The 26,545-nt window shown below is 57.2% G+C and overlaps 1 protein-coding gene across 1 annotated transcript; it reads left to right on the top strand.

Annotated features, from left to right (window-relative positions):
* Window positions 1-9,370: 9,370 nt before the first annotated feature.
* On the top strand, window positions 9,371-12,632 carry LOC107320998 (noggin-2-like). The gene has a single exon (XM_015877457.3). The coding sequence runs from the start codon at window positions 9,759-9,761 to the stop codon at window positions 10,380-10,382; it is 624 nt and encodes a 207-aa protein (XP_015732943.1). The 5' UTR covers window positions 9,371-9,758; the 3' UTR covers window positions 10,383-12,632.
* The last annotated feature ends 13,913 nt before the right edge of the window (window positions 12,633-26,545 follow it).

Here is a 26,545-nt window from a genome sequence, read left to right as displayed (position 1 = left end):
ACATGTAATTTGGAGAGTTAATCTCCTCAGGCAGGAAATGTTGTTTCTTTCACTCTTTTTCTCCGGTCCTTTCCTTTTGGCTCTTTTAATTGGGGCCCGGACCCAGGCACCATCCGCACCGTGCCACGCAGCACTGCTGCACCCCTGCACCCCTGCTGCATCCCCCTGCGGCCGCCCGTGGGCTGAGGACATTGGCTGATGATTCCCAATAGCTGATGATGTATCCTGAAGGGTTCGAGATGGAACCACACCTCAGCATCTCCCCAGCTCTCCAGCAGCACTGAAGTGCTAAAGGTGCTAGCCCATAATATCTCCTTGCAATCGCTCTGATGGACACAACACTGTGAAAAGCTCGTGGAAAGTCTCCAGAATTTCCTCGATGCCTTTCCCTCCATTTCTTTCAAAGCAACTAATTCAGTTTCAATGAAAAATAGAGGGCTGGGTCTCTCCTCCCATCCTCTGCCCGTCTCGTTCCTCATGCTGACAGTGACTGAGGGTCAGCTCTGTGTGTGCGTGGGGCCCGCGGTGGGCACAGTCTGTGCTGGTGCTGATGAATGGGCTCTCAGTGCCTCTAACCGTGACAGCGCAATGGGATCCGATTGCTCAGCATGTGCCAGATGAGGACTTCCTTTGGAAAAGACAAGTCAAACTGCCATCGGTGCTTCAGCTAAAGGCTGAGCAAGAGTAGAACGATAGAGAATTCTATGGACAAGGAAACTGCAGGAAGCTTCACCTGCTGCTCCACCTGCAGCATCCCTTCGCCTGCACCCTACACCCAGCTTGGCTGAGCCCACTCTGTTGCTGGGTGTGACAGTTCCTGCTGACCAGAGCCAGCCCCGGCTTCCTCTGATTCCTGCTGTGCTGCAGACAAGGGGTAGTGCCGGAGACAAGGCTCCCAGTGCTCCACTGTGGGGCAGGCAGCAGGGCAGCCCAACTTTGGAGGCTCCCCACTCCTCCTCCACTCTTCCTGGCCCCGGTGGCTTTCTGGCAGCCGAAGCTTTTGGATTGTCTCTTGGCACAATTTGTCACTCCCAACAGGGCAGCGGTTCATGCTGGGAGGATAACTGTCCTCCAGTTGACTCATCCCCTCTGGGTAACCTCTGGTCCCTGCTGCTGGAGGACGGGGACGTGAAGGGCTGCGTATCCTGGAGCCGCCATCCCTGCTCTGCCAGGCACACGTCCTGCAGCAAGACGGGGTGCAGAGGGGGCCCTGCCTGCCCTCCTGGCTCCTGCCCCACATTCTGCCACGAGCACTTCATCATGGCAGCACTATGCAGGGTGGGTTTTTGAACTAGACACTGTGTAGGACTAGGGGTTGGAGAGAGCAGCAGCACAGCCTGATGTGACAGCGTGGCCTCGTGTGTTCTCTGCATGACATCTGTCATGGGGACACCACATGGGGATGCTTGAGGTGCTGCACGGGCTGATATGTCCAACCTCTGCAACAGAACATGGGGCTAATGGACCCAGGAGCCGCACAGTGGGGACATCCCACCCAGACACAGCCCTACAGCAGCCGGTGTGTGGGCAGGGCAGCGTCACAGGACACTCAGCATCACAGGACACTCAGCATCACAGGACGGGCTCAGAGGGTGACGCTGGGCACAAACCAGACCCACTGCAAGGAAATGAGAACACAGAAAGCAGCACTGGGGCTCCTCCTCGCAGCCCCGGCTGAGGACCGACAGGGTTAACCCGGCGGGCTCCGGCGATGCCACGCTCCCAGCTCACCGCCTGCCGCTCCCCCGGCCTCCCGCTGCCCAGCAGAGGGCTGAATGGGGTATTAGCCGTGCCGGCGCTGAGACCTCTTAATTAGCCATTCTTCTGGCTGCGCTGGGGCCGGGGGGGCACGGGGAGACCCTCAGCACCCCCAGCTGTGTCCTGGCCCCGCTGCTGGCGCAGCACAAAGGAGCCCAGCGGGCAGGGCCGTCAGAGGGCACTGGGGACGCCAGGACCTGTCAAAGCTTGTTTCCCACCTTCCAGAGCCAACCTTTTCTGTCCCGGCCTGGAGACAGCCTGCCTTAATTGGGCTGAAAATCTAATCATTTGTACCTCCGGGCCTGGGAAGGGGGCAGGGGGCTCGGCCTGGGAGGGAGGCTGGGAGAGATGAGAGGAGTGGGGAGAGGGAATGGTGCAAAAGGGGAGAGGTGGGTGGGGATGGGGGGAGATGGGGAGCTGGGGGGGGGGGGGGGGTGGGAATTGCATGGGGGTGGGATGGGAATGGGGATGAGGGTGGAGATGGTGATGGGGATACGGATAGGGGTGGGGATACAGAGGAGGATTGGGGGTGAAATGAAGACAGCATGAGATGGGAATGGAACAGGAGTGAGATGGGGGTGGCAGTGGGAATAGGAGGGTGGGATGAGGAAGGGGTCAGATGAGGATGGAATGAGGATGAGGCAGGAGGGGTCTAATCTGAGTTCCAAGGAGTGCAGAGGTTTATGGTGAATTTGTGACCACTATATATATATATATATCATACATTAAATGTCATTACTTTCAACAGAATAAATAAATCAATGATTTTAGATAGATAGATGGATAGGTAGATAGGTAGATAGATAGACAGGTAGACAGACAGACATAGATAGATAATACACCAAAACGCCACATAACTGAGTGACTGAAGGGGAAGAGAGCAGCAAAATACGCACTGGTCACTTTCCTCTGTCTCTGTCTGCACTGATAGCTCAGCCCAGGCTGCAGCTCTCGCCTCTCTCACCGAGAGCTCCCCGAGCCTCAGACTCTGATGTGCCGGCTGCCGCTCAGCCTCCCTCTGTAAATCTGGCTGATCTCTGCTCAGAGCCGTGTGTGTTTCTGGCCCACACATCATCCTGTGGCAGCGAGTCCCACCATGTAATTACCATCATGTCGGGCAGTGATGCCTTTGGCCTGCAAGGAACCTCGGGCAGCTCAGCTCATTCATTCACAGTTTCTCCCTGTAACCTCAGCTTCCTGATTCCAGTGGCACTCAGTGAAGCGCTGGGCTCCTGCAGGCTGTGCAGCACAGCTCTTGGTTTTACTGCATTATCTCATTCAACACGTTCTTTGTAAGCTGACTCGGATAATCCCGGGGCTGTCAGTGCTTTCCATGGCGAGGTGCACCCAGACGAGGCACATCCAGTTCATCACTCACACACTGGGCAAAAGCTGCAGCCCGCAGAGATCGAAGCCCTGGTTTCACGTTGTTGCACTGCAGAGTGCAGAGCTGTGTGAGCTCCCTCCATGTGCTCCCCTCTGCTCAGAGCATCCCTGCAGGCAGCAGGAAGGGCTGGATGGCCCTGAATGCAGCGTTTGAGGTGAGCAGAGCGCTGCTTTTTGCTGTTGGATGTGGAGGCTTTGCCCGAATTTAGGTTGAATGGATGGCTGGTTCCACTCCAGGGAAAAGAGAATCGTCTGGGGAAGTTTCATTTCGACATCAAAAAATAAAAAAAGAAATCATTCATATTTCGGTTTCGAAACAATATTTTGAGAGCAGATCTCGCTACATTTTTTGTGTATATTTAAAAGAGAAAATTGAAACCAGAACCTTAATGGACCATTTCCATGTGAAAAGACCTTCTAGAGGAAAGAGAGGAAGTGCTCGTTTGGATGAGAAAACCCAGAGCTTTTCCACCCGTGACTTTGTGTCTCAGCCGCGGAGCCCGGAGCTCTCAGCAATGAAGGATGAGGCTGTAAGAGCTGCACTGTGCCTGGCTGTGCCTTTCAGTGCTGCTGTCTCCAATGCATCCATGCAGACAAAGGCCCCGCGGTGGCTGTGCTGTGTCCCCATGGCTCTGCTCTCAGGCTGGTGGCAGCCTGGCCCCGCTCTGCTCACACTGGAGGCAATGAGTGACAGAGGCTGCTGCTGCTCCGTGTGCCTGTAACCCAACCTCCAACAGGATCTGGGAAATCTTACAGTGCTTTAAAAAAATAAGCAGCCGACTGGATCCCGATTTACGGGTAAATACGGGCAAAATGCAAATGCCTTCCATAGGGCTGCCCATAGCAGCAGGGCTGGGTGTCCCTGGGTGGCTCTGGCAGCAGTGGGGGGCATGGAGTGAAAATCCCAGTGCTTCGGGCTGCTCACTTTGGTCAGAGCTGATGTGAATGTGGAGCTGTTGTTCAGTGCTGGGCTTTCTCAACCAGGAACTTGGGGAGAATTTGCCACCTACCCCCAGAGCTGCAGCTGGCTGGATGTGCTCACCTGTAGGGACTGCACCCACCTATAGGGACTGCACCCACCTATAGGGACTGCATCCACCTGTAGGGACTGCACCTCCTGTAGGAGATCCAGCCTGTGCACAGAAGGACCTTTGTTGGACATACAGCCTCATCTTCCTCAGCTGAAGTAGATGGAATTTGCAGACTGGAGTGAGAATAACCAGGGAAGCACCTGCAGCAGTGAGGTTCCTGGTAGGAAGACCATGAAGGAAAATAGGAGGCAGGATCCTTATGGTGCTGCTTGCTTTATGCAGCAGACAGAGGCATAAGCCTGGCTGAGATGCTCTGCCATAGCACAAGGTTTAACTCATGCTGTTTAGGTAAGCCATCACACTTCACTTGTGGTGAGCTGGGGGGAAGAGCTGGACTTCGGATGCAGCGTGGCCGTTCATCCTGTCCCCTGTGACCGCAGCACAGAGGTCTCCCAAGTCAGCTGTGCATTAGGCAATGCCAACAAATCAGTCTGTGGAGCTGAGTTCAGGTGGCTGAGCCCTCCAAGCTCTCCCTGTGCACCACAGCACTGCTGGAGCTCTGTCCCACTGTGTCCTGGCTGTCACCAGAGCTGGAGCTCTCTCGGCTGCCTCTCCATTGCACAGTGGTTGCAGCCACAACCTGATGTTCCCAGGAGCATCACTCAGGAATGGTGGCCCACATCCCCCAGGTGTGCTCTGCCCCTTTTATTTGGGACATTTTCAATAGCAATCTGCCCTGAGCAGTTCTCTGCCTTGGACTAGTGCTGACAGCGACTGCCACGTACACCGTGACGTGGCAGCATTGCTCCGTGTCAACACATGTGGTGACAGATGTATGCCAAGCGGGTAGAAATCTCTGAGCTCCGTGGTGGTGTTGTTTTTTGCTGCTGGATTCTGTCCAGGGGCCACCCCGGGTCCCTGCACAGAGGACTCTCCCCAAGGAAAGGAGGCTGAGTGCTGAGGACACATGCAAACAGCTCAGCTCCCGAGGGCTGCAGGGGAACAAAGCCATCCCACAGGGACTTGTGTGCTGGAATTGGCTCACTTGAGGGCAAAACCACAACGGTCCACAGCGACTGATGTGTGAACAGCAGGATATCAGCTGGGAGCTGCACAGAGCTGCCCCCTCTCCCCATTGCAATGTCCAGACCTGCCTGGAGCTGCACAGAGGCCACCAGCACGGCTGTCAGCTGGTGATGTGCTCACTGCTCATGGGCTGAGGGCGACAAGATACAGCCTCCTGCCCAGTGCAGCCTCCCAAATCACGCTGGGCGTTACCTGGTTTGGTTTTCCAGACTTTTGGCCCTAACAAATTGGACATAATCAACCCCAGGCTGTAAGGGAGGAGGAAGGCATACCCCCTTAGACTTCCTTGCATGTAACAGAGATACGGTCGGTTTTTCTGCAGCATTCAGTACATCTGGTGCAACTGGAAGTAGGCCAGGATCTGGGCAGCCCCTCGGCTGGGACCAGAGAAGCAATTGCTGGGCTCTCAGGGACAGCGGGGGCAATGGGGCTGCAATGGGGGACAGCAGCATGGGAGGGCACGATGCTACCACCAGCACTGCTACCACAGGTCTGTGATACAGCATTGCAGGGCTGTGATGAGATGGGCAGCCAAAGTGCTCACAGAAATGATACCTATGGATGGTGTGTCTGTGTGTCCCACCTGCTTCCCGTCCACTTGACGCTTACGGTGACATTTTTGCCCCAGGGTAATCTGGACAACTTGAGGCACCTGATTCTTGCTCCTGAGCTCTGGTACACAGAAGCACAGCAAGGCACGGCCCATCCCAGCAGGGCTTTGCTGTGTCCCCTGGCACTGGGCTCTGGCCACAGGGTCCCTGCTGCTGGTGGGGAGCTCTGTGGGTCCCTCCGTGGCCCTCTGCCAGCCACTTGCCATGGCAGACTGTGAGAGCCATTCCTTTAGACGCACTGAGGAGAGCAGGGTAATGTATTTCTACTGGAAAATAAACATATCTCTAATGAAAACCTGGTGCAACATCACTGAGTTCTTTTTTTAAGTGAAGATTAGGGCTTTCGTCCTGTCAGAACCAAGCCTTGCCCCATGCTTGCCATGACAGCACATCAACATTATTTCTCAAGCATAAAGAGAGCCTGACAAACTTAAACAAGCACATAGAAAGCAACAGAAAACCCAAAGAAGATGAAGGACGTGACTGGGAGTTGGCTCCTCTCCTTCTCCTTCTCCTTCTCCTTCTCCTTCTCCTTCTCCTTCTCCTTCTCCTTCTCCTTCTCCTTCTCCTTCTCCTTCTCCTTCTCCTTCTCCTTCTCCTTCTCCTTCTCCTTCTCCTTCTCCTTCTCCTTCTCCTTCTCCTTCTCTTCTCCTCTTTTCCTCACACTTGAAGCTTTCCTGCCCACAGCTGGAGCAGTAGGAACAATTTCTTGACAAATTTGCTCTGCCTCTTTACCCCTGACATTTGAGTTCCAGTAATGCCACCTGAAACAAACTAGAAGGTGAAACACCTTTTCAGTGGAAAAATGGTGTTGCCAAGACAGTATCTCTGGTGTTTTACACTTAGTAGGAATGCACGTCCTTGAGGAGCCTGTCAGAGGGCACTGCTTAAGTTCCAACTGGGAAACAAAAATACTGTTCTTTTAACATCACGTCTTTCTTGCTATAAGGAATTGCTTTGATAAGGCTTTTCTGTGGGTGATACACGGCTTTTCCAACTTCAGATCCTTCAGTTAAAGGCTGAACTGTGAGCTGGACTGCACAGAGAGCAGCAGAAGGGAGCGGATAGGAAGTGACAGCACCACTCGGCCTGCCAGCCGTGCACACAGCCATGGACAGGACTGTGCCCCAGCACCCTGCTCCCAAAGGGACAAGGATGGGCTGGAGCCTCAGCAGCCACTGGGAGGGCAGAACAAACCCTTCCATGTTCTGTCTGGGGCTCTGTCGTTAGTTCTGTCATTAGTTCTCCACCTTGAAACGCTGCTGGTGGGAGGTAGGGGTGTGTGTGTGTGGCAGACCCAGCCCTGGCTCTCTCCCCGCACCTGAGATGTGCCAGGCATCACTTTCCCTTGGATTCTGCCTCCAAGAAGGGTAACTTTTCCAGCCTTTCCCTCCCCACCTCCACCGAAACCCCACGTGCTCCCCAGGGGATGTATCAGTGGGGCACAGCCATGCCCAGAATGAAGCCACCTTCCCCTGCTGCGAATGATGGAGATGCATGTTTATAAAAGTCCGGGAGACAGCTGAAGGAATTAAGTTACTCAAGTGCTTTGGGATCCTTCAGGATGAAAAATGCTGTATACATGTTGGATTTTACTCTTACAATTACAGTCAGATGTTAATCCCCTCACCGGGATTTGCTAACACGGCCATGCCAACAGCAGTACATCTCACTGAGTAATTGCCCCCTTCCTGGCGCTCCCCGGCGCTGCTTCTCAGGGCTGTTTGCTTTAATTCTGACACTGCTGAGACCCCCCCTTGGCGTTCCCAGCCCACAGCGGGCGGCAGAGCACACATCTGTGCTGCCAGGGGGCTCGGGTTCAGCCACCACCTCATGTTGGGCTCAGGGAGTTGGCAGTGGGAACACTTTGCTGGTCGCACTCTGTACTGAGGGTGGACGATAGCGACCACTTCTGTGAATTGTTTTACTGGAGATCTGCACTGTTTGGTTGCTCTAAGTGCATCTGTGTGATCTGAAGGGGTGAGGGAAGGGGCAGAGTTCCACAAAGCAGGGCAGAGTGGGCAGGAAGGCTGAGCAGCTCCATACTGGAGGCTCTTGTACCCCATGCCGTGAACACCCTTGAGCCCAGGTCTGTCTCCCATCACATCACTCGAATCTCTGGCTCAGAGCTGGGATTTTGAGCCGTTCTTTGGGGGTTTTGTTCTCTGCTCTCTCCCAATAGCCAAACTGGGCGTTTCTGGGATGACAAAGAGCCATGACCAGCTTGCGTGTGTTGGTTGGCACCGGCACGACCTCGGTGGCAGCTGCAGCCCCCAGCGCACCCAGTGGTGCCAAGCACGTCGTGGTGAGAAGCTCGTAGGGCAACGCGCCGTCCCGCTGCCCCCCGGCCCCACGGGTCTGTGGTTATCTCACGCCTCTGGGAGAGAGTGACTGGCACGGGCAGGAATGTTCTTACACTGTCAGCCTGGAGGAACCAGCTGTGTGTCCAATTTCTGGACGGGGTTCAAGCGTGAGCTCAGCGCCGAGCAACGTGGAGGTAAAGGAGGTAAGAAGGGTTTGGGGTTTTCGCCACACTGACGCTCACCGGGCTCCCACCCCGCCCGTCAAACCTCGGAGGTCGCGGGCACAGACCTCCCCGACAGGTCTCCATATCCCCCCACCCCCCCCAGCGAGGAGAGAACCGGAGTGCTCGGAGTCGTGGGGGAGCGGTGGGAGGGATGGAGGGATGGATGGAGGGATGGATGGATGCTGCGGGGCTCCCGGCGGGGTGCGCGCGGCTCCGGGATGGGAGGCGACCGCGGGGACGCTCCGTTCCGCTCCGCTCCGTCCGGCCGCTTCTCCCGGCGATGGGGCGGCGGCAGGTGGGGCGGGCGGGGGGCGGCGGGACCCGGCGGAGCGAGCGGGGCCGCGCTGTCACTCAGCGCGAGGCGAAAGTGACAGCGGGGGCGGAGCGGCCGAGAGCCGGGCGCGTATTTAACTTGGGCGGCGAGCGGAGAGCGGCAGAGCGCGGCGGGCGGGCGGCGGGACCGGGACAGAGCGGGGGAACCGAGCGGAGCCCGAAGCGAAGCGGAGCGGGGAGGCGCCCGGAGCCGGATGCGCTGAGCGCGGCGGGGGCCGAACGGCGAGCGGCCATGGGCAGCAGGGCGTGCTGAGCCGAGACCAGAACGAGCCGGGAGCGCAACGCGCCGCCGCCGGGGAGCCCCCAGCCCAGGATGCCCCGGGGGGCCGCGGTCCGACCCGGCCGCCCGCTATGAGGAGGAGCCCCGGGGGGCCGCGGGCGCTGCCGCCGCCGCCCGCCGCCGCCTGAGCCCTTGTCCCGGCGGTGCCCGCGCAGGGGCCGCCCGAGCGGACCGCGCCGTCGTGACCCTCCTCCCCGCCCCCTCGGCCGGCTCGCCCGGCTATAAAGGAGGGTTTTATTCTCGGGCTCCGGTCTCACGCCAAACCCTGTCACACCGTCTAGACGAGCTGTCGTGGGGCTCAGCCCAGCTGTCACCATGGCGATGGAGACGAGTCCGCTGTGAATTTTGGGGGGAGAGCGAGAGCGGCGGCGGAGGAGAAGGAGGAGGAGGAGGAGGCGCGGGAGGAGGAGGAGGAGGAGGAGGAAGGCTCAGCCGCCGCCGTGCCCTGCCCTGCCCGCCGCCGCCGCCCGCGAGGGAGGCACGGACCCCCCGGCGCTCCGGGCCGCGGCTGGAGCCGGCCCAGCGGGGAGCCCCGGGGAGCCAGCGGCCGCCGAGCGCCTCAGATGCGTCTGTCACACAACGCCGGCCGAGCTATTTAAAGTAACGGGCCTCGCCGGACTTTGTCTCTGCCTATTTATGAGTCCCCGGGAGCTGGCCGGCGCCGCCGGGCATTGCTAGGAGCCGCGCCGCTGCGCCAACCCCGCGGGGCCGCCAGCGCCGAGCCGGGGGCCGGGCCCGCCCGGAGCATGACGGCCATCGGGGCGCTCCTGCTCTGCTCCTGCCTGGGGCTGCTGCGCCCGGGAGCCGGGCAGCCCTTCCTGCGGCTGCGGCCCTCGCCCAGCGACAACCTGCCGGTGAAGGACATCGTGGAGCACCCGGACCCCGAGTACGACCCGAAGGAGCAGGACCTGGACGAGCGGACTCTGCGCAAGAAGCTGGGCAGCCATTTCGACCCCGGCTTCATGGCCGTGGCCGTGCCGGGCCCCGTCAACGCCTCCGCGGGCGCCGAGGCGGCGGCGGGGCGGGCGAGGGCGGCGGAGCTGCGGCGGCTGGAGCGGGGCGGACCGCGGCTGCGGGTGGGCAAGAAGGCGCGGCGGAAGGTGCTGCAGTGGCTGTGGGCGTACACGTACTGCCCCGTGCTCTACACCTGGAAGGACCTGGGCGTCCGCTTCTGGCCGCGCTACATCAAGGAGGGCAACTGCTTCGCCGAGAAGTCCTGCTCGCTGCCCGAGGGCATGTTCTGCAAGCCCGTCAAGTCGGTCACCAAGACGTTCCTCCGCTGGCACTGCCAGGGCTGGTCCAGCCAGAAGTACTGCACATGGATCCCCGTGCAGTACCCGCTCATCTCCGAGTGCAAGTGCTCCTGTTAGCACGGCCCCGCTACGCCCCGGCCCTCGCGCTGCTCTTTTGCTCGGCCGCATCTTCCGAGGGGAGGGGGGTCGTTCGTCCGCCCTCCCCCTCGGGGCGAGCGCGGGGCGTGATGGGGACGGGGGGTCGGGTCTGGGGGGAGGAACCGGGTCTGACTTATTTTAATGTTATTTTATTTGAAAGGGGGAGAAGCGAACCCAGGAACTGCAGGGCAGGCCAAAGGCACAGTAAAGCACTACAATCAGATGTCTATTTTTATACGTATATAGCCTTCTAACGAAAGGGAAATGAAATAATAATAATAATAAAAAAGAAAAAAAAAACCCTAAAAAAAAATAAATAAATCCCAGCCGTGTAAATAGAGAGATTTTAAAGGAAAGGGGGAAATCGCAGCTGTCGTTGTTTTTTTTTTTTTAATTATTATTATTATAATTATTGTTATTATTATTATTTTAAAAGCATAGGACCACGTTTTAAACCCGGCCCCACCGAATCCGAGCGCTCCCCCCGCCCTGGGTGGGAGGGGGACCGGGAGGGGGGGCACAGATTTCTTGTCAAGATGCTTTTAACGGTGGGAAAGGAGCAGCCCTGGCGGGGCGGCAGCGGCCCTGAAGGCGGCCGATCCTCCGGGCTGTGTTTTCCTCTTTTTTTTGTCTCCTTCAGACGTTGTCATTGGCGTTCCGGCTCCGGGGGGAGGGGGGGGGGTTAGAAGAGGGGGGGATATGGGGGGTTAAGTGCATAACAATGAATTAAGGAGGGAGTTTTAAAGAGAAGTACGGATCTATGGCAGAGTGGAACCGTTGTTGTTGTGTGGGAATGCGTTTAGAGTCACGTAGGGATGCTACAGGGAACCTCTGTGTACAGTCTATTTATTTTTAACGTTTGTGTATAGGAAAAAAAAAAAAAAAAAAAAAGACCTAGAGATTATGCCAGAAACTATTGGAAATGTTTACTTGAATATTCCTTTCAAACAAAACCAAACACATATCAATGTAAATAGGAGCTATCAGTGATGGAATCGTTTTTAGCAATAAACTTTATCTTTGAAGATCGGCGCCCGCAGCCCCACGGGGTCACGCAGGGAGTGAGGGCTGAGCCCGTGGAGCTGCGTGGGGAGCACCGGGCTGAGCCGGGCTGCGGGAACCCCCAGCGGTCACAGCGGGGCAGCAGCGCAGCGCGTGGGGCAGGAGGTGCCGGCTGGAGCCGATGGGAGCTTCCCGTGTTGCTTCGCCATCCTGGGCTCCTGTGAGCGCTGTGGCTGGAGGATCCGGCTCTGGTTGAGGATCCCAGCCCAGCTCACCCGGCTGCACGGCCCTGAGCCTCACCACAGACCCGGCTGCAGCAGGGAGGGATGGACGGCAGCCCCGTGTCTGCTGGGTGCAGCCGTCACACCCACATCTCCCCATCGGCGCTGGGCTCCAAAGCAGCACCCATCCCAGCTGGGTGATGGCACCGCTCTGCCCGTGCTGCAGTGGGAGCTCCTGGAGGCCAGCAGGGAGCAGCCTGGACACTGCTGCCATGGGGGGGCTGTGATGCACCACCAGCTGTCTCCTTGTGTGCTCCATGGGGGCTGATGGTGGCGAGGGGAAGGTCTGCGCCGTTCTTTCCTTTTGTGTGATCTTCCCGATGTCCCTGAGGAACAAAACAACACCGAGGTGTCCCGTGCATGGAGCCCATGGGGAGGCAGTGGGATGCTGGCTGGGGTCCCTCCAAGGGGACTGGGGTCTGTTGAGCCCACCCAGGGCTGGCAAGGCCTGAGAGGTCACGCTCAGAAGGAGAGAGGTCAGAACAGGAGGAAGGAGAGGGCTCTTCTGATGGGCAGGGGCGAGAGGTGCGTGGCTGCCCTGCAGCTGGTGTCCCAGCAGAGATGGTGCTGTCCCTATGGAGCAGGTCTGCCTTCCCACGGGGCTGCCAGCAAAGGAGCAGGGACGAGGGGACGTGGAGGGCAGGGTGGAAAGGAGACCTCGAGACAGCAATGTGCAAAACATCAGGGGCATTTGGGAGAGGAAGGGGAAAGCTCATTTTGCAAGAGGAACAACATCTGTGGTGTGGGGGCCGAACATCTGTAGGAGGGAGCATGGGGGGAGGGCATTCTGGGAAAATATTTCTGACATAATCCCAACAGTATCTGGTGTGTTGAGATTTGGTTACAAATGGCCCTCTAACGTCTTTGTGCGTTTTGTTCTGCTGGTTCCAGGGGCACACAGAGACCCCGGCTTTGTGCTAACCTGGGAAATAAACCATTCGCTGGACTCAATGGCTGAGTTCAGTTGTGTGGGGAAGGGGGGCGGGAGCGGGGAAGGAGAGATTTGTGTGAACGCCGGAGAAAACTGGCCTGAAAGCCTCAGTGCCATGTGCTGCTGGGAGGAGGGGGCTGCCCGCGTCCCGGGGGAGCGCATGGTGGTCCCGCTCGAAGCGGCGCGATGGCTGCGGGCAGAAGGGAGCGTGCCAAGCACCGAGGTGCCCCACGGCTCCCAGAGGGCACGGGAAGGGGCTGGGGGTGCGGGCGGCCGGGGGGGCCCACGTGGGGGTGCGGCGTCCTTTGCTGTCCGGGATGTGATGAGTCGGACGTGTGACAGCCGGGCTGTGGGCGCAATGGCTCACCCGTCCCTGAGCCTCAAAGGAGAGAAAGACAAAGGGGAACGAGCCCGGCTCTTTGGTGCGGTCGCTTCATTGTCTCATCAAGCTGCTTGTGATTAAGGGACGGGCTGGAGGGGAGAGGGGGCACAACAGGCCTCCGTGAGACCCGCGGTGCGGCGGGTGCTCGCTCTGCACACGTGGTTCTTTCCCCCCACACTGCGGGGTGGTGACCCGGAGGGAGAGGAGCCCGGAGCTCCAGGGCTTGTAGGCTGGGCCACCCCTGTCATCGTGTTGGCAAGAGGTGGCTGTGGCCACACACGTGCAGGCGTGCACACAGTGGGTGCTCAGATGGCACCTCTGGCTGCACAGTGCCTCACTGTTGGGTTGATGCTGCCCTTGCCCTGCAGAGCTTTGCAGTCAGTGTCCTTCCGTGCTCCAGGCGACATTCCCACCTCTGGAATGGCCATCCCTGCACTGCTCCCCATCTCTGCGCTCACCATCACGGGCTGTGATTTCTAAGTCAGTTTCCAGTGCTGGTGACCACAGTGCAGCATTTGGGACACACAGCAGCTGAGCCCCATCCTCCTTTGGGCAGGGCAGGGCAGGACGCACAGGGGGGGACCCAGCAGCTGCCCTTTGTCACAGCAGGGAACCAAAGGCGCCTTTTCCCTGCTCAGCCAACACTGGCACCGTGGTGCTTACCTGCTCCAACCCCGTGTGCTGTGTTATGCAGTTCCTGTGGTTCCATCACCTCTGGGTCTTCCCCCCTTGCAGGGCTGGCTTGGAGCAGAGAGCCCTTTGGGTTTGCTGAGGCTGCCATCACTGCTTTGTAGTGACCGGGTCCCCCTGACACTGAGCACGTGGCCTTTTTCCTGCTTCTTCCCCAGTTCCAGATGATCCCAGCTGCAGGCACGGTCTGGTTTGCTGGGTGAGAGACAGTGAGAGCTCAGGTTGTCTTCTGACATTTGAATCAGTGGCCCAGAGTACTTTCCTCTTTGCTTTTCACATCCCATTTGGCTTTGTCACCAGAGCAGGTTAACTCTTTTGTCTCATTTCCCAAGGCTGTCTCACCCCACTTACCTGTGCCAACTCACCCCCTTTAGCTCAGCTCTGGGCAGACCTAGGAACACCATCTCTGTCGGCACTCTGGCTTTGCCAAGCTGGCCTGAATTCACAGGGCTGGGGCTCCCAGGCATCTAATGCCAGCTCCTGAGATACCCGGCTCAGGCTGGGTGATGACCTAAGCCTACCATTCATCATTCCTAGAAGAGCAGGCAAGCAGTCTGCAGGCAGTAATTGGCCTCCTTTGAACTTTCAAGCTGAGGCTAAAGAGGGATTTTCCCAATTCCCACGACAGCAGGCAGCAGCCAGCACTGACACATCCCTGCCCCATGGGAGCAGGCAGCGGTGGCCTCTTGTACCACCATCTCCCCTTGTCTGTCGGGTTGAAAGGTGTGGGCTCTGCTCCTGCAGCTCAAGCCCCCTCGCAGGCTGTGTTCCTCCTCCCTGCTCCACAGTGCTCCATCACTCCCTGTGTCTCCACGTGCAGCAAACCCAACCATATGCCCGGTTGCTTCTAGACAGAGCTGTGCACAGACCCCTCTACCAGCCAAGGGGTTCTCTGGGGCTTCACCATCGGTCACCCCAAAGGCACCAGTTCCTCTGCAGATGAGCCTCCCTTTCCTCTGACGACTGGAAGCAAATGCTAACAGCAAGGCCACCCAGGAGACATGGCTGCTCCTCAGTGTTCGCTGCCTGTTATTCTGCTTAAACATGTCAGATGTGCCATCAAGGAGAAGGGAGCCCATCATGTGGCACCCAGGAGCCCAATCCAAGAGGCAGAGCGAGGCAGAGCAAATCACAGCTGGTGGGGAGGATGCGCTCGCAGGAAGGCCATTGGCTTAAATGGCTCTTTCAGGCAGACGGTGAATGAATCCATTCACAAAAAGCAGGTCCAGTTTGCAAACAGCAAACCAGTCCACAGCTTTTTCTTCATGCGCTGGATGAGCCTGATGGGGAGACAATGGAGTCCTGGAGCAGCTGTGTGGGATGTGGCTGGTGCAGCCGTGCCCGAGCTGTGCATAGATGCAGGGATTTGGGGAAGGAGGATTGTGGCTCCCTCCTCCTGCAGGCCTTGGACTGCAATGCTGTGCCCTGCTCTGAGCTACCTGGAGTGGGGTGCACGTCTTTGAGAGTCAGGGACCACTGCACAGCACCGCCAGCACAGGCACAACCAGCCAGGAGTGGCAAGAGGTCTGTTCCCCATGGCCATCATGGGGCCCTGAGCAGGTTGGGTAGGAAACATTGGAACAAATGATGGGTAAGGCTCCTCCTGGGATCTGGAGGCTGGGGGTGAGTGGTGCCACACGTCCCATCACAGCACACACAGCCCTGTCCAGTTGTCCCATGCACCAGACCAGAGGGCAGGTGACCAACTCAGTGCCCACCCCCGTTAATGAGGGTCCAGGTCTTTCTTGCCAGGAAACCCTCTCAACCCACTACAAAGTTTTCTGAATTCAACAACAACAACAAAACCCAACCTTCCAGGGCTTTGGGTCTGGAGCTGCTGTGGGCATGCACTGAGGTCCTGGAGCCCCCACAACCAAGCAGCAAGTGCACCCAGTGCTTCCCAATCTGCAGAACTGGTTGTGCTGGAGATCCTGTGTGAGGTAAAGCTGCATCTCTGAGTGCCAGAGCAGGACAGGGAGCGGGCAATGGGCCTGGGGGGATCAGGGGGGGGCAGGGGGCAGCAGCAGCCCTGGAGAACTCTTTGTTGCAGATGCTGGGGGCTTGTTGGTATCCGTGTGTTTCTGGGAGCGTTGTGCAAGAGCCACCGGATCCCTTTGAGGCTGTTGGTGTCCTCAGGCATCGCCTGGTCTGCTTCCACGCCATTAACTGCCAAAAGACAGTGGCTCTCCAGGAGGTGGTGCTCACAAAGGAGCGGGCAGCCAGCCCTGGCTCAGCTATGCGTTCTTGAGGCCGTGACCATATTTCATTCTAGGGCTGAGATGAAGCATTAGGCTGGACTCGGCGTTCTGCTCTTTTTGACCATATTTTAGGAAAGAACCTCCTTTGCCTCCTCCCTTCCCAACAGGAACCGCAGCCAACAGTCCTGGAGGACGCCTCTTCCACCCAGTGAAGGCGGTGTGCAGGTCAGCACACAGCAGTGATGCTGGGCACTGATGGCTGTAAAGTAACTCCTTTGTGAAGGGGAGCGGAGGGGATGCAGTTTTTCAGCACCCTGTGGGTACCAGGAGGTGCTTTCTCAGCCCAAGCTGCCACTGCTGAGCTGGGCTGCACTGCAGCTCAGGATTAGGGTTGGGGATGGAACTAGGGTTAGGGTTGTGCTGGGCTTGATCTTAGGGCTGGGATGAGAGTTAAGAGTTGCAGTTGGGGTTGGGGTTAGATCTGGGTTTGGAATTAGGGTTAGGGTTGGGGTTAATGTTCAGGTTAGGCTTGGGGCTTGAGTTTGGGTTGGGGTTGGAATTTGGGTTAGGGTTGGTCTTGGGACTGGGATTAGAGTTGGGTCAGGTTTAGGGCTGAGGTTACACGTGGGGCTGGGATTAGAGTTTGGTTTGGGGTTGGAATTAGGGTTAGGGAAGGCTCTGCATCAGAAGGGTTGGATTTGGAGCACGGGGTCCCAGGTACTGCCCTGGCACAGGGCTCCTGCTGGGCTAGAGGGCCGGCTTGGGCACACTGGCAAGGGTCTGCGTTAGAACTGGGAACCCTGACAGGGCTCCTCCTGCCCCAGACCTCAGCTGGGAGCTGGCCGGGCAGACAGACCGGGGAGAGGGGCCGTTCCCTGCGGTTCCGAGGGCCCGGCAGCCCGGCACGGGGCAGCGGGCGGACGGACAGACAGACAGACAGCACCGGGCTCAGCGCGGACCGGGAGCCGCCGCGGGGTCCGTAACCGGGGGGCGAGCGCCACCTGGCGGTCACGGGTGGGGGGAGCGAACCTGGGGGGGCGGCCCCACGCTGAGCCGGGAGGGGGGTCGTTAGGAGGGATTTCTGCTCCCAAAGGCTGGTCTGGAAGTGGGGCTGCACGGGGAGCTGGTGGCGGCTGCCGACCCTGGAGGTATTTAAGAGCTCTGGACGTGGAGCTCAGGGATGTGGTTTCGTGGTGGAGTTGGTTGTGTTGGGTGATGCTTGGACCTGATCTCTTCCAACCTTTATGATCCCATGGTTCTGTAAAGCTTTGAGGCCGGGTTGGGCAATGGATGTTGGATACACGTTGGATCAGGGTTCATCTGGACGCTTTGCCTTCTGACCCACTGCCAGCATTCCAAGGGGGCCCATCTGGCCTGCCCAGCCTCGCTGGAGCCAATGCATCCCCTCCCTCTGGCCTCTGCAGCAGTCACTGGCCAACAGAGAGACCCAAGAAGCCTAAAGCACTGTTACAGCTTTCCTCTGAGCTGAAGCGAATTTGCTCATCACGGGGAGCTTTAGCGTGCCTCAAATATAAAGGCTTCCTGAGGGGTCTGAGCAGCCCTCCATCCTCCCAGTGGGAGTGGTAGAAGAAACACAACCAAAGAAGCCCTACATAGAAGAAAGGAGATATCCACCATGAGTGCCCCGAGTGAACCGGGATACATCAGAGCCCTTCCATCTTTGTTGCCTGCGCTCCAAGTGTCTGCACACAGTTGTTGTCCTGGTCCAGGTCCAGCCCTGTTGTCCAGCTCAGTTACTTCAATAAGCCTTCAAATTGCTTAACAAATACCACACGATGTTTCAACCCTGAGAATTTGTACTTTGGGCTCAAAATGTGATTTATCTTCATCTGCGCCTGAAAGATTTATCAGCCCCAATTAAGGGAATGGTTGCGCTCTTTCAAGTGTGGTTCTAGTCAGAAAAACCAAGTGGAGTCTCCTTTCATTGAGGAGGACGTGGGGCCAAACCAGAAGGAAAAATTGAGAAACCTTTTTCTAAAAAAATCCTCGTGTTTTTTGGTCAAAAATTTGGAAGTGTTGCTGAATTTAGAAGCTTTTGACCAACTCTGAAGCGAGCCAGGAAAGAAAGCGTGAAAATCCAGTCAGGTTTTGTTGCTCTGTTCTTCATCAGAATTTCATCTTCTGATGCAGTTTTTCATTACAAAATGCCGGCTGGCTGGCAGGGTGCAGCACATCTGCTGCCCGACAAAGGCCATCTTGCACTGCAGGCTTCCAGCCCTTTGCAACAAGGTTTGGGGATGCTTCTGTAGATGCACATGTGCGTGAGAATGAGAGCTTGGCGTGCTCTGGGTAAACATGGTGAGACATGAAGGCACACCTGGGCATAAGGAGCCCTGGCAAGGATGGCAGTTTCTACCATAAAACCCAATGGGCCCACAGATCCAAGCAGCCCTGCCATGCACCTTCCTTTCCTCTTGCCATGGCACTGAGCTTTGAGGGGCAGACTGGCCCTGCTGTGCCCTGGGAGCCATTGCTGCCCAGATAGGAAATCCCAATGCCATGGGTGGCTTTGGAGAACGTGGTGTCCGCTCTGCTCTCTAAACTGCCCTTCAGCTCAATCCCCAAAGACAGGGTCAGATAGGACTGAAGCTGTTTGATGCAGTTTGAACTTACAGGATCACTCTGGACATTCAGATTATGAAGCTGATGTGGCAGTGACCTGAGGCAACAAAAGGAACCACGAGGTCATTTCAGGACAGATGCGGATGCAATCCTTGCCCAGTAAGTGCAAGAATCCCTCATCATCTTGCATGTGTCAATATGTGTTGCTTTGTTTTCTTTACTTGTTTTCCTTTTCCAAAGGGTATTCTTTGTAATGAAGCACTTTCAGTGCAGAGTTTCAGGGTGAGTAATGAAGGAGTGCTGTGCTTTTCCAGCCATAGGTCTCACATCAGATGTTCACAACAAAACTCCAACCCTCTTTGAAGCCGAGAAGGTCCCAACCTCAAATTCAGCTGCCTCTGAGAGACCAGGTTGAACAAAAGCAGTTCTGTGGTATCTGCTGCCTCGAGCTTTCTCCTGGACGAATGGGGAGGATTAAAGTCACCTGTGAATGAAGTGATGAATGAAGATTTCTTCTCACCAGATGCCCCCGTTTGGCTGTTCAGTGCACTCTGGGAACTTGGGTGGGAGTCCAAAGCCTGATCCCAAGCTCCAGCTCCTCAGGTCGGGGCTGCTGGGAGACATCTGCAGCCCAGGGCTGAGAAGAGGTTCCCAGGCCTGTTCAGAAGAAAACTGTCGCTGCCTGCTTGGCTCCAGAGCTTGGATGGGAATTCCCTTGTTTTTCATGAGCAGGCTGAGCGGTCAGCACATACCACGAGCAACAGTCAGAGGAGCAATAAATAGCCTGCCCAGACCAGAAGGAGACAACCTGTTCAGACTGGGCCGCTCATCCCTGCGCCGGGCAGAATGAGTCCAGCTCTGCGTCAAGGCGCCGTGCGTGCCGAGGGGAGGACGCCCCGTCTGCACCCAGCAGGTCGTGCAGGAGCAGCCATGGTCTGCACGTCTGTCTGCACGTCCCAAAGACGTGGTTGGCGGCTGCGACGGCTGCCTTTGTCCCAGCAGGACGTCTCCCTCCTGCAGCCCAAGCTGTGCCAAGAGGTGGAAGCCATCACAGCACGCTGCGCTTCCAGCCCTGCTTCCCATTTGGGAGCACCAGCAGAGCGTTCTCCTGTGTCCCAGCCGAGCTCCCAGCTTTGCTCATTTTGCTCATTCTCCAGGGAGAAGAGCACTTTGAAAATGTTGAGGTTCCATAACTCATCCCAGGAAGACCCTGTTTCCCCAGGTGATGTTTCTTATGCCACCCATAAGATCGTGGGGAACGGGAGAGGCCCCATACGCTCAGCAGGCCCATCGCTTCCTGCTTCCCCATTCTCCTCTTTGAGGTCTAAACCAGAAGCAGGCATGAAGGATGTTCCCAATGCTCCAGGCCAACATTTCCTCCTAGTCACCTCGTGCCGAGCATCGAAAACAGCACAGCCAGGGGGTTGTGAAGTGCTCTGAACCTGAAAAGTGCTAACTAAGGAAATAAAGCACAAGAGAGTGTTATTAATAAATGCCAGCCGCCGTTATATAACTCCTAATCATGAGCTGTGTCTTTTGGCCCCCATTGTTCCATTGTCAGGCCCCATTATCTGGGAACTCGTACCCACCGACCACAAGAAATAGCCTGGGCTCTGCTGGTTTGCAAACTTTGTTGTTGGAAAGCTTTTCATGCAATTGTTTTTGCTATGTGCTATTGCCTTCCTTATTGTACAGATGTGGGTGTGTATCGCAGCCCACACCCTCTGTCTCTTGCCCCAGGAAAACTGAAAATGAGCTGATCAGTCTCAACGAGTGCTTTCCCTAAGAGTTATCCTTAAAAACAACTAAACTCAAACTAAAAAACCTTCCTTTTCCTGAAGTTCAGCTTGTGCTGGGGGAAGATGCTGGCCTGCAATCCCAGTAGAATAAAGACTGCACTTTATCCTCAGAAGAGGTTCCCTGCAGGACTGGCAGTGCCCTGGTCCTGCCACAGGGTAGAAGGGAGCATGGGGTGGCAATGGCTCAGGGACTCATTCAGAGCAGGGCATCTCTGCTGCTGTAGGGCTGGGCTGACCATCTTTGGCCAGAGCTTGCTTTCTGCCCTGCTTCTTCAGAGACCAAAAGCACACTCTGGAGCCCAAGCCATGGGCTGAGATCCAGCAGTACCCAAAGAAGAGCAGGAGGGCTGCTCACACTCTCCAAGTCCAACCCATCTCCCCCACATGATGCTTTTCCTTTCCAGGCACCACTCGTCCTTCTGGATGGGGGGATAGAGTCCACCCTCAGCAAGTCTGCTGATGATATGAAGCCAGGAGGAGTGGCTGACACACCAGAAGGATGCACTGCCATCCAGCAAGACCTGGACAGGCTGAGAGCTGGGCAGAGGGGAACCATAGGAAGTTCAGCAAGGGCAAGTGTAGGGTCCTATATGGTGAGGAATAACAGGAGAGGAGAGGAAAGAGAGAGAGAGGAGAGGAGAGGAGAGGAGAGGAGAGGAGAGGAGAGGAGAGGAGAGGAGAGGAGAGGAGAGGAGAGGAGAGGAGAGGAGAGGAGAGGAGAGGAGAGGAGAGGAGAGGAGAGGAGAGGAGAGGAGAGGAGAGGAGAGGAGAGGAGAGGAGAGGAGAGGAGAGGAGAGGAGAGGAGAGGAACAATCTGCACAGAGAGGTGGTGGCGTTTCCTTCTCTGGAGATATTCAAAACCCACCTGGATGATTTCCTGTGTGACCTGCTGTAGGGAACTGCTTTAGCAGGGGGTTGGATTGACAACCCCCAAAGGTTCCTCCCAACCCCTATGATCCTGAGATCCTGTGACTCTTCAGGCTCCACCCTCACACTTTCCAAAGACCTGAAACAGACCAACAGGGTTTCCATACCCCAGTGGGGATCACAGGGGCCTCAGCATCACCTTTGTGCTGGTCAGTACAGAGGGCACCAGCTTGGGAAGCTCTGCAGCCCTGGTGCTGGCTGTTAGTTGTGCTATGGCAGCTGGGGTTGGTAGCGCTCAGGTTAGAGCTGACCACACTGAAAAGTGGTTTTCTGGTCAACACAGAGTTTTTTTTCTGATCTTTACCTGCGTTTGGGAGAGAAATTCTAAATCAGAACCAGAAAATGCTGGTCCAGCAGCTTTTGGTGTGCAGTTTCCGAGGCCTTTATTCCTCTATTTTCTCTACCAACAACATGTTTTAAAAATCAGTGCATTTTTTTCCCTCTCTTTTTGCTGGAAAACCTGAAATGACACAAGGAGCTAAAAATAGTAACAATGCCCAACCAAGTCTTTGGTGTTTTTCAATCAGCTCCAATGCAAACTTCACTGTTGGCTGGGGAAGAATTTGTTATTTTTCTGACCAGGGTCTATATTAGGTTCATGAACACATCCAGCCAAAACGGCCGAGGAAAGCCACCGACCCATTGCTGAATGGTTTCCCCTGGAGCTCATCCAGCACCTCACACCTCCAGCAGCAACGGCCACCGAGCCCTGCAGTGCTGCAGGGATGGAGGCAGAAGTGAGGAGCACCACCCAGCACAGCAAAGGGACCACAGCACTACGCTGCAACCACGGAGAGGTTCCTGAGCTGAGTGTGTGACCAATGTCCCATGCAGCATTTTGCAGCGATGCAATGATGCAGAACATGCATGGCCACCACCTGGCAACTCCTCGCCTGCTCCTGTCCGGTCAGTCCCAGTGTTTTCTCTTTAAGGAGCAGGGCTGGAGGTTGTGTGTGCTGTGCGGATGGCTCAGCAGCCCAGGAGACCGCTCTCCTGGGACCTCTGCGTGGCACAGAGACGTCTACCTAACAATTGAGGGAATATTTTCCACCCAAAGAATCCATCTCGTGGTCCCCTCTTCATTTGTGACACAAGGGAAAATGTGAAGCAGCCAAGACGCTTGAATCACTGTCCCAAACAACATATAATGAACTCATAAAATCAAAGGCAGGGTTTGTTTCAACCCGTGCTGCCAGGGCTCCTTGGACATTGTCTGGAATGAATTTAAGTTGTTACAAAACTCTGTCTCTATGTGTGTGTCTCTCTTCCCCCCAGCCCGTCTTGCTTCTCTTCCCCCTCACGCTCTGCTTTCCTCTGATCTTTCCCCTTCTTCCCCTCCCACCTTTCCTCTCCTGACTCCCCTACCCAATGCCCCCTCCCTCTCCATCTCCCCAGCCCCACTACTCCCAGCCCCCTTGGGTTGCTGGCAGGACACCCCCAGCACTGCCCAGCCTCCTTCCCAGGACAGACCTGAATGAAGCTCCAGAGCTGATGAGCAATGATGGCTGCTCAGTGCCATACTGCCATGCCATGAGGCTCCTCGGGGCTGTACCACAGTGGATACTCAGCTCCATGCTCAGGGATGGAGGCTGAGGGTCAGTGACCACCCCAGGCAGTGTCCCAGGGCAAAGCCCAGGTGCAAGAGCAGCACCAGCCCTTCTGCGAGCACTATCTGGTGCTGTGCTGGAATGGGAGCATGCTGAGGTGGGATATACTGGGATGGGGCTCTGCAGGGCATGAGGCTGCTGCTCCTTCCAGCATGCCTGCAAGCGAGTTCTCATCCTCCTCCTGCATCCTCCTAGGGATTACTCTCAGCCCTACAGCCTACCTGTGTGCCAGTAGACCCAAAGAGGCCAACAAAGCAGGCACTTGGATCCCACCAGCACTTTTAACACTCAGGGATTTGTTGACATCACGCTGCTGCTCACAACCATGTGGACTCAGTAGCCACAGGCTGCAAGCTGAGAGCACAGGGCTCTGCCAGAGGCAGCAGTGGAGAAGCCACTGGCCGTGATGCTTTGGAACATGAGCTGCCCTGTCCACAATGCCATGCATGGCAGTGCCACACTGTGCCTGAGTGCTTGAGGGTCTCTGGAATCCCAACCTCAGCCTGCCCAGCACTGAAGGTCAGATCGGTTTGGAGCAAATGGAACCAAACCTCATCCCTGGCCATGGCAGAGCCCTGCGTGAGCTGCTCCTGGCTCACATAGGACGGCTCCATCCACCAGGCTCAGGGACCAGCAGCACCGGACAGCAGGGCTTCTGTGAGGGGCTCTGCAGTGGGAGCTCTGGGAATGCCCCTGCAGCATGAGGAGCATGCCGTGCTCCAACGGCAGTGCCTGCAGCCACTATCGGTGTTGGACAGCCACTCTCCAGCACCATGACGAGCTCTCAGCACAACTCATGTGCCAGCAGGGTGCGAGGTAGGGGGACATCGCCCTGCTCCTGCAGATCTGGGGCTGATGGGCACTGCTTGGAGACCACAGGGGGTGTCCCCAGCCCCTGGGATGCTGAAATTCATTCAAAGAGCTCTTGTTCTTCATTCCAGTGCCGAGGTTTGCTGACTGCTCCAGGCCTGTGGGCAGTTTCTGGGCCCCTGAAGAGCAGCGCTCATCCCTTGCAGCTCATTGAGGCGTCCCCCAGGAGCAGCCCTTGCTCTGCACCCACGCAGCCCCACTCAGCGATCACCCAGCTCTGCCCCCCGCTTAGAGCAGAGGTCCCGGGGACTCAGACAGCGGGGGAACATCGGCAGCGCCGCGCCGGGCGGAGAGACCGGGGCTGCAGCCCGGAGCCGACAGCGGTGAGACGGCTCCATCTCCTGGCAGCGCCGGGGCTGGATCCGGCCTCGAAGCGCCTGCACCACTCGCCCAGGTGAGTTGGGGATGAGCCTGGGCTCGGCTGGAAAGAGGCAGATTGGCGGCTTGCTGCTCAGAGGGCGGCAGAGAGAAAGAAAGAGGTATGAGAACAATACTTTGTGCTCGCTGCTAATCCAAGCTGTTTCTTGCCAGGCCTGGGACTGGTCGCTGGGCAGGACAGGGCTCACTCATTCAGAACACGTCTTCCCCATGACTGTCAATGTGAGCAGGGACACACGGGTCCCTTTTGTCACATTGTGGCTCTGGAAGGGCTGCAGAGCTGTGGGTGCTGGGATGTGTGTTGGGGGGGTCACAGGGCACTGCTCACCCACCTCTCTGCATGTCTGTCCCAGCCCATCACCCCCATCCCTCATCAGTCTTCAGGACGCCCGACCTGTGCTTGTTTCTATGTACCTCTGAGCTGGGTGGGAAGGGAAGAAATCTGCTCTGCAGAGGTGATGTTGCACCTTGTTTCCTTTTCCCCGGTGTTCATTGTACATTTTTCAGCCAACAGTCCCGGTCCCCATTGGGATCTGGTTCTCACTTCTGCTCATGCTTGAAAATGGGTATTTATGTCAGCAACAGCTTGTGGGTAAATGAGAGCTGGGCCCCAGCAGCTCAGTGCTCCCCTGGGAGGGCAGAGGCAAAGGCACGTTCCCCTCTGCAGAGCTCTCAGCTCTCTGCAGTGCCATGCTTCATTTCCCAGGGACCGCAGGGGTGACCTGCACACAGAAGAGACCAGGTGTGGGCACAGGCTCTGAGCACAGCATGGCAGGGAGATGTGTGTGCCAGGAGAACGGCAGCCTGGCAAGGGGGAGGCAGGTGAAGGGCAGAGCATCCTTCAGAGAGTAAATGGCACAGGGAGAAGGGAAATATGGCAACTGTGGAATCGCCCTGAGGACAACCTGGTGACTAAGGTAGGATGCTTTTCTCCCACTCACTGGGACAGCAGCCCGCTGGGAGAAGCAGCAGGACGGGTCTTCCTTTCTGGCAGCAAACCTCTCCTTGGGAAGAGATGAAAGGAGCGCTCGGGAAAGGCGGGGAAAGGGGAGGCAGGACCCCGCCTGGGGACCTGAGCCCGCACCGCACGGAGCTTTTTCCCCGCACCTTCTTGCCCCGTCCTGGCCGGGGCCGCCCCGCAGCGCTGCTCGGGGGATGCGGGACCAGCAGAGGGCGAGCGAGCGCCGTACAGCACCGGGAACCAGCGGAGCGGCGCTCGGTGCGGGACCGCGGCCCCAGCGCTGCCGGCGGGGACCGGCCAGGGAGCTGACAGCTGGGGGAGCACCGAGGTGCCGGCCCTGGGCTCCCTGCTGCCCTACTCAGCACCCAGTGTGACAAGCCAGATTCACATTTTTCTCTTGAGCCCTTGTCTATTCCTGGGAAGAGGGAATGTGCAGGGAGCGGTGGAAATGGGGAACCAGCTTCTGACTCTTTCATCTGGGCTTTTGCTGATGTGAGGTCTGTGCACAGCAGCTCCAGGACTCCCCACATAGAGTCCAACCTCTCTCATGTCACCTGTGGGTCCCAGGACAAGGGAGTCGATGTTTTCCACTGACTGTGAAAACAGAGACTTTGGGAGGTCACCCAGCCTTGCTCAGCACCACACTGCGTCAACCAGGCCAGGTTGACTCAGCATCATAGCTCATGTTTGTGATAGTCCTGGTGTCTTCTGTTGGGGAAAATGCCTTCAGATCAGTTGCTGGGATAAGTCCAGCTTTGTGTCTCGGAGCTGTGCTCCCTTCTGCCCCTTTTCTCAGCCATTCCACTCCATTTCCAGGCCCTTGCACAAAGTCCTGCACTTCCTCGACATCCTCCTTCTGCACCACACTCACATCTGGCTCACACACACTGGCCCCGTGTTTGCCTCCCCCGTCGGTTTTTGCACTGCACTGCTGGGGCTTTGCAGCTTGCAGCCTCCTGGCTGCCCAGATCCCAAAGAGAGACAGCACAGCACACCTACAGCACCCTACTTTGGGAGTCCTGAGCTTCCCCTGTCCATCTCCTACTTCTCTTCGCTGTCACTTGGTGGCTTTGCCCTTGTTTATCCCTGTTCCCACTGCTGGGGAAATACACTCTGTGCTACAAGGCTGCAAGCTGCAAACAGCCTTTCCCCTGGGCCTTGCGGCCAGCTGGGGTCTCCTCCTCCAGCATCTGCCAGCCCGGCGGGGGAGACCCCTCCCCTGCAACCTGCTTCCCCGAAGCAACAGGATGTGGCTAACCGGCTCCTTTGGGAGCGGGTGATGCGGGCTGGGGCCTGGCGCAGGTGGTGCAGCGGGTGGGCAGCTCCAGCCCCGCGCTAGCGCCGTGCCCCGCTCACTGTGCCCTCTTCGGTCCTCGCGTTCATCGCAGCGACATCCGCGGGTGGGACGTGGGGGTGAGCCCGGAGACCACGCTGCCGTGAGCTCAGCCTCAGTGGGCTCAGGGAGCAGGGGGATCCAGATCCAGGTTTTCTGCTCCCCTCCACCGCCTCACACAAACGCTGATTAAATTAGTT

The sequence above is a fragment of the Coturnix japonica genome, chromosome 13, assembly GCF_054131305.1.
Source record: "Coturnix japonica strain WE chromosome 13, WE-NBRP24, whole genome shotgun sequence".
NCBI lineage: Eukaryota > Metazoa > Chordata > Aves > Galliformes > Phasianidae > Coturnix > Coturnix japonica.
This window is presented reverse-complemented; position numbering and strand designations above follow the sequence as displayed.